Source organism: Atta colombica, unplaced genomic scaffold (assembly GCF_001594045.1).
Source record: "Atta colombica isolate Treedump-2 unplaced genomic scaffold, Acol1.0 scaffold112, whole genome shotgun sequence".
In the NCBI taxonomy this organism is placed as follows: Eukaryota; Metazoa; Arthropoda; class Insecta; order Hymenoptera; family Formicidae; genus Atta; species Atta colombica.
In genome coordinates, this window is record NW_017259198.1 from 4,119 (window position 1) to 12,329 (window position 8,211).

Below are 8,211 nucleotides of genomic sequence, written 5' to 3' on the forward strand. Positions count from 1 at the left end.
TTATTAATTTATTTAAGTAGATATTTAAGTATGTAAAAATAATATTTTCTATAAATTTTTAATCTTTTTGTAATATAAAATTATATACATATAAGTTTCATACATCAATTAATATTTAAAAAAAAAATCATCGTTATTTATTTTTAAATAATATAAACATCAATGACTAACATACTGTTTATTTTTTTCTAATTCTAATTCTAATTTTAAGAATTAGAAGAAGATAAAGGCATTCATAATCGATTCTTATATTTAAATTTATCTTTTTTTTTAAAGATATCATAAGTCAATCACAAAGTTAAGTTTTAGCACCTTAAAACATTACTTGATGATCTTGAAATAAGTCTAGAATGAACTATGAATACCGACCAAAGAGGTAAATTAAAGCAAAATTAAAATTTATCTATAACATAGAAATAAACATTAATCGTAATTCTTGAAGAAAATCAAGGATCAATTATAGTTGTTCAACATTGAAAAGAAATTAATCATCAAAGATATTTCGGAGATCTCTAAACGTTCTTAATATTTTTTGTATTCTTCAGAGATCTCTTAAACATCTTTTGAATGTTCATATTATTCGGATTCCAAAGTTTCGTTTTTTAAAGCTTTGTTTTGCACAATACTAGATTCGTTTTCGTCACCTTCACCGGTCGATCAATTCTCCGAATACTGCTTGAACATACTCCTCGCGACCTTCATTGGTATCTAAAGAGAATTCCAGAGAAGGAACAAATTCGTTTCGATGATGATTTTTATGGATTCCGTCGTTGCAGTCATTGTAGCTACCCCAAATAGAATCCAAATATTTTATAAATCGGATTATTCCTGAAAAAATTAGAATGGCCGAATGTTACTTGCTTTTTTCATAGTGATAAATTGGAGATTCCGAGATTCGTACCTAATAAAAATACAGAATTCGTATGTATACATAGTGTAGAATAGATGCTATTTTATATCATATTTGGCGATACTCATGTTTGATACATTTTTCAATAAATGAATTCTTTTGTCTGCGTTATGCATTATCTTTAGTTAATATTGATTATTTTATGAAAATCGTATTCATTTTTCTAGTACATATATTAATTTTTAGTATACATGAAGAATGCTTACTTGTGAATACTTTTTAAGTCAGTTACTTTGCTGTATATGACTATTGCTTTACATTGTTTGCATATTACCTCACTTTTTGCGATATAATAGTTCCAAATTCAATGGAATTTAATTTCTTTCTTTTATTCTTCTACTAATTTATCTGGGTATGCCTTTATTAAGTGCTTATGTAAACTAGCCAAGTGTCTAATATCTATGTTGAATTTCCCTTTACAATGATTGTATCTTGCTTTGTTACTCCTTGTCAATTTCGTGTAATATTCACGTATCCAGTAACGAGCTGGAATCAAATTGTCTCCTATTTCTTCTATTCTCTGTCATTATAACCGCTGTATACGGAATATTAGTAACTAATCGCAGATGGTTTGGAACGACGTAAAGAAGCGTTTGCAGAAACTGTTTATAAAAATTCAATTACAGAGATATGTATATATGATTGTTTAACGGATCATACAAATATTGATATTTTTAAAGTTTGAATCTATTTTACCACCATTGTCAGGTTAGAAGATTTTAGTGATCAATTTATTATAGTACGTAAAAGTCTTATCGCTGTCTCTCGCATCAAATGGATGCTAATGATTCCGATATCATTTTTATTAAGACAAAATCTCTTTGAACAGCATTTATAATTGTATATTTTACAATTACTCTAAACAATTATTATAGTATTGAATTGTATAAAAGATTACAATAAAAGATAATATAAAAAATGTTATTGCATTATGATTAGCGAAAAATACAATAAAATAATTAGATAAAGATAATCTTATAATGACTCAATAATAATAAACAAATAAATAACAAGAAAGACTACAAGCCAGATTTTTATGTATTTCAAATTTTTAGAACATACGTTTCGATCTTATTATTAGATCATCCTCAGTGTATATATGTAAAGAAATTAAACGCAAATTTAACAAAATTAATAAAACGGTTAAATACAATTTATACGCAAAAAGTTGATAGTATTTCTTCATATCTATTATCTTCCACAACAATGCAATGTTTTTCAGTCAATATTCGGTTATATTCTTCCATTATATCGGTCGCAATAAGTCCATAATAATGATAAAAATATTGGACATGATGAGCCATTAAATAAAAATGTGCCAGCACACATTCTATTATCAAATTAATACAATAGATAGAAATAACTAGACTTAAAAATAACAAAATAAAAAGTAAAGAAATAATTAGACTTAAAAGTAAAAAAATAAATTAAAAATATACTTATCTGCAAAAACGGACTAAATTTATTAATAGTTCGTTTTTATGGGCGAGTATAATGTACTTACAAAGAGGACCACCGATTAAATGGGTGGGGGTGATGGAGGGCCTCTAGTTTGTTTTTGCTAAATTAAATCTGAATTTAATGATATGTTATTGAAGAGTTTAAAGTATATTCAAAAATCAAAATTCTGTAATAATTGCTAGTGATTAGTATTTATAGAATTTTTTTTTTTTTTCTTTTATTTGAAATATATTTACACACTAATTATGTTTGGTAAAAAAAGGCTAAAATTTTGTATTAAAAAACATAACTTCGTAATTCCATTTTTATGCAGATTATTATATAAGATGTGTATTATAAGACAAAATTCGGTTTAAATTATACTTGTTTGAATATTCAAATATTCACTTCTTCAAAGGGCAATAGTGCGGGAGCAATTTGCTGTTACAGGAAAAAGGTCCTCTTTCAAGTTTCTCTCTGACTGTATACTATACGCAGTATGTACAACCAGTCAATCTAGCACTCTGTGTATTTCACGAGCAGTCGGAACAGTTCAGCAGTTGAAAAATCGTTGAAGTTATCAGAAGTACATATTCGGACAGGAGGTTACGGAGATGTAATGCTTAACTCGGTCCTGTCTCTCAGGAAATATTTACCGATAGACGATAACTAAAGATTGAAAATATATGCACGTGTCTTTCTAGACCCTCGAAAAATCGCAAATTTATGTGGGGAACATGTTCAGCAAAGAGGTTGTCGGAATACTCTCTGTTATACACGTGCTTCTGATTCCCCACCAGAGAATCGCAACATCCAATCGGAGCGCGGTAGTGCATCTGATTTCCATGACAACCACGCTTGTTAACCCCCACTAACGAACTGGTGCATGGCACTTGTTTATATCCGACGCGTGTGTAGGAGGAATTATTCCTGATTGTTGCTGATTATTCCGATAACTTCCTCGTTTAACATGTTTCTCGTATAACTTGGCGATTTGTCGAAGGTCTAGAAAGACGCATATACGTATACTGTATTCTCAATTCTAGATTATCGTCTGTTAGTAAATATCTTGTAAGAAATAGGAGAAAATGAACACATATACTCGCTGTAGCATTTTCAACTTCCTATTCTGATACATTCCTAATAACAGGGCTGGCAATGCGTTACTTGGAATGTCATTACCTTGTTGTAATAACGATTTGGTAATGATATTGTGAATTTTTTTTATGACGGTAATGCTAACATCAGAGTTAGAAAAATCAACCGTTTCTTGTAATGGATTGAAAAAGTCATTGGTTACTGAAAAAAATAACTTCTAATTTGTAACGCGTTACTTTTTACTCGTTACTTTATAACGAGTAATGTTACTAATTACTTTTTTCAGTAAGTAACGCGTAATGGTAACAAATTACTTTTCAAAGAGACTTTTCTAATTTTAGCACAACCTTAGCGTTTAATTAGCACAGAATTGACAAATACATCGAATTGTTTTTCACGTATTTACGTCCATGGATCATTTACGTCAATACCACATTTCTTCTGATAGATTAAATTAATTGTGAAATATCAGAAAAAAAAATTTTTTATTGTGTTACATCTCTACTTTGTATTTTAAACATTTTTAAACTCTGATATTTTTTTATGTAACAAAATCTATCGCAATGATACATCTACTTGATTATTTCTTGCAAGAGTGACTCATTCGAAAAATCGTTAGTTATTAGCAGGATTGGCAAACGTTGCTTTTTATAGTAAACAATTTTTATAGTAAATAATTTGATCACGACGTTGCAATTTTTTATAATACCATTATATTATATTATCGCGTAAATGGCTTCGAGTACTTGTGTTACTAATTATATGTAACATTTATAACTTTTATAATTTTTAATGAAGATATTAATAGGTGTACAAATGGCGAAGGAATGATTCAAGTATATTGCTTACGAATTTGAATTGATATGGCTTATATAAACAAAACTAATTGTAAACATTACAACAATAAATCTAAAAATAATGCGAACAATGAAATACAACGATGATAATATCGGCAGTTTATAGAGGATGAGCCTGACGAAATGACTTGCCGCGTAGCGATTCTGAAATTTTAATCGAAAACTAGCATTTTAGAATCATAAATAGTTATATAATAAACTATAAATCAAATTATATACATTAAATATACATTTAGTAACGAGAAAATTCTGTATGAAAATTATCCTTGTAATATTTAGATATTTATAGAAAGCACCAAAAAATAAAATACACAAAAAATTCAAAGAAAGAATGTTTTATAAATGTTTGAATAATCTGTAAGAGCGATTTTAACGTGATTAGTAACTAATTCTTGATTCGAGTCCTTATAAGTAAACATAAATATTTATTTCACGCCATACAGAAAATCTTTTTATATATATATTTTGGAAGAGGTCGTTTCTGGAGAACATTATTTAGTCAGAACATTGTCATTACCGTCAGTTTGTGAATATCGTGTTGCTGAGCGATATAGAAAGATGATAGAGGCGGAAATCGTTGACATTGAAGTGTATGATGTAAGATTTCCAACATCAATGTGGCAGTTTGGAAATGATTCAATGGTACGCATTGCATTAATTTTCATAATAAAATATTTACGTTTTTTATTTTCGAATTATCGAGAGGCTTGTATTTAATATAATCGACTTTTAACAGCATACGAATCCCAATCACGCCTGCACGTATGTAATAATCCACACTAACACGAAATATAAAGGATATGGCATTGCAACTACTTTGGGAAGAGGAAATGAATTTGGTACGTATTAACAATACTAACTATTCTCTCTCTCTCTCTCTCTCTCTCTCTCGCTCTCTCTCTCTCTCTCTCTCTCGTTTTCATTATATCGATAATAAATTTTATAGTGGTGCAAACATGCAAGCTTCTGTTCAGAAACGTAAAGAAACGAACGACCACAGAAATCTATTCCAATTTTGCATCATTTTGGAGACAATTAACAACCGACGTGGAATTTCGATGGGTAATATATATACAATAAAGCAAATCATGTGTCTATCAATTATATTAATTAATATATAATGACTCAAGGTATGATTTATATATTTTAGCTAGGAGCGGAATGCGGTGTGGTACATTTAGCTACAGCAGCTATCGTGAACGCTTTATGGGATCTATGGGCACGTATTGAGGATAAACCCGTCTGGAAGTTGCTGACTGATATGACACCCGAACAACTCGTTTCTACTGTGGATTTTAGATATATGTAAACTAAAATCTGTCATGTGGCGTTGTTTATGCCACAATTGCATTTAAAAACCACACACACACGCACGCACGCGCGCACACACACACACACACACACACACACACACACACACACACACACACACACACACACACACACACACACTCGAATACTAATATTTTATATTAAATTATTATATTAAATATTTGAAATTTTTTATATATATTTTTTATTATAGTAGAGATGTGGTGACCGAGGAGGAGGCGATAGAAATGCTCAAGAAAGATCAGTCGGGTAAAGAGAAAAGGAAGAAGATATTAGAAAGTAAAGGACATCCAGCGTATACGGCCGACATCGGATGGTCTTTCAGCAATCAACAATTTAGAAGTGCTTGTAAAAAATTTAAGAAACTAGAATTTAAGGAGTATAAAATATATGTAGGCCCGACTATCCCCGTGAGCTGGAAGAAGTGTAATCTCATACGAAATGTGATAGGCAAGCGTAGTGACAAGATATTGATAGTGGATGCGAATCAATTCTGGGACAAGCACGAAGCAATCTTTTCTGTGAAAGGTTTCAATAAAATGCGTCCCTATTGCATAGAAGAACCGACATCTCCCGACGATGTCCTGGGACACGTTGCGATACGAGCTGCACTAAAAAAGTTGAAGTACTCAGTGCAAGTGAGTTGCGGCGAAACGTGCGCAAATCGCGTCCTATTCAAGCAATTCTTGAAATTTGGTGGAATCGATTTTTGGAACATTAATGTAGGCAGGCTCGGTGGAATTAACGAAGCGTTAGCCGTATACTTTATGGCAAAAAAGCATTCAAGTAAATTTGTGATAATCATATTCTTAGATTTTTATCATTCAGAGTGATCTTTTGCTTAGTGAAACGAAATGCGAATTTATTTTATTTATAGTACCAGTGTGGGGACATGCTGGTGAAGTTGGCTCGGGCGAGATGATTCAACATCTCCAAATGTGGAATTTTATTTGCTTAAGTGAATTCACGGATATTAAAATAGAATACAGAAGTCATCAGCACGGATACTTTGAAGATCCTGTATTTATTAGAAACGCTGCTTACCTACTGCCTAACCGTCCAGGATTTTCAACTCAGCTTAAGAACAAGTGCATTATGCGATGGTCTTACCCGGAAGGTACAAGATGGAAACATTTGTTTGTAACAAAACGATTCAAGAACGAACTCAATTATCAAAAAAAGTGATGATAATACGAAAATATTTTGCTGATACTACTAACCATAAGATAACTGGAATTTTTTGGTAAAATTGATATTTTCTGATTTATAAAACGCATTTATTTTGAAATAATATATTCAGTACCCAAAATTGTGTAACATTATTTTATAATGAACATGTAATCTTTAACAAACTATTATTAAATATTTTTATTCTCACAGTTATCGAATCAAATCTTTAAAATACAATTTTCATTTTTCTGGTTAACTTGTAGTTAGACTTAACCTGACGATAATATAAAGAAAAAGTATTTAAAGTAAGTATTTAAAGTAAATGTAAAAAAAATTGTATTTTTCTAATTATCGTTAATTATTAAATTGATGGTTTTATATTTGATAAATTTTTAAAATTGAATTTATAAAACCAGTGATTAATTACAGCTTTAAAAAAATACAATTTTTATTATCAAATTCAAATCTAATCATAAACCAGAAAATGAAAAACCGAACCTAAAAGAAGTAATTAAAGTATAAAGAAGTAATTTGTCTATCTAGAAAAAGAAAAAAAAGGAATCTTAGATTTATATGAATCGAACGCTTTTTTGATTGCATTACTTTTTAATTTAAAATATATATAAACTGTACATATATATATATATATATTTATATATTTATAAGTAGCATATATCTATATGTATATTTTTATGTAATGTAATTAATGTGAACATGATAAATTAATAATGTGTGTAACATATTTATATAAGTGGCAGTTGAGCTGAGGGAATCTTAAATTTTTCTAAGAAACTGTTAAAAGCCGTATCTATCTATTCCGTAAATATTTACCATCTTATCCACCATGGAAAACTTATCTCTTTTTTTATCCCTCTTTCGTCAATAGAACAAATGAAACGGAAAAGTTGATAACACAAAAATTAAAGACTTAATCATTATCAGTCCATTATGTTTTAAATTATTAGCGCATAAGTTCTCATGAAACTCTTCATGTCACAATACCATCGAATGGTACAATAGCCAAAATGCCGTTTTACGAATAGACACGAGTTGTTTCTGTTTTCAAGCTACTGACTCGCTTTAATTAACTTTGCTCAACATAAATAAATAAACTGCGCTTGCTAATTTCGTGTAAAATAAAACACGGAGACACAACTCATCAAAAAAATAAAATCGTATGTCCTTTAAATTGCAACAAATTTTGTTCTTATATCATTTCGTTTCAGCCATTCGCATATTATAACAAATGTCGCTTTTCTCATTATGTATTCAAATTTTGTGGATACTACTAAATAATATAATACGCTCTCATCTCTATCGACACATGCTCACGAATGTATCCTCATTATGCGAAATCATAAAAAAAAAAAAAAAAAAAAAAAAAAAAAAAAAAAAAAAAAAAAA

The 8,211-nt window shown here is 29.6% G+C and overlaps 1 protein-coding gene across 1 annotated transcript; it reads left to right on the forward strand.

Moving 5' to 3' along the window:
• The first annotated feature begins 4,863 nt into the window (after positions 1–4,863).
• On the forward strand, positions 4,864–6,822 carry LOC108694053 (mitochondrial enolase superfamily member 1-like). Its single transcript, XM_018203305.1, has 6 exons — positions 4,864–4,947; positions 5,042–5,144; positions 5,252–5,367; positions 5,456–5,610; positions 5,831–6,423; positions 6,515–6,822. The coding sequence occupies exons 1-6, from the start codon at positions 4,864–4,866 to the stop codon at positions 6,820–6,822; spliced, it is 1,359 nt and encodes a 452-aa protein (XP_018058794.1).
• The last annotated feature ends 1,389 nt before the right edge of the window (positions 6,823–8,211 follow it).

Excerpts from the sequence above, each read along its gene's own strand:
- LOC108694053 (XM_018203305.1), top strand. The coding sequence starts at position 4,864 with ATGATAGAGGCGGAAATCGTTGACATTGAAGTGTATGATGTAAGATTT. Across the intron at positions 4,948-5,041 it reads AGTTTGGAAATGATTCAATG|CATACGAATCCCAATCACGC; the intron begins GTACGCATTGCA and ends GACTTTTAACAG. Across the intron at positions 6,424-6,514 it reads TATGGCAAAAAAGCATTCAA|TACCAGTGTGGGGACATGCT; the intron begins GTAAATTTGTGA and ends TTTTATTTATAG.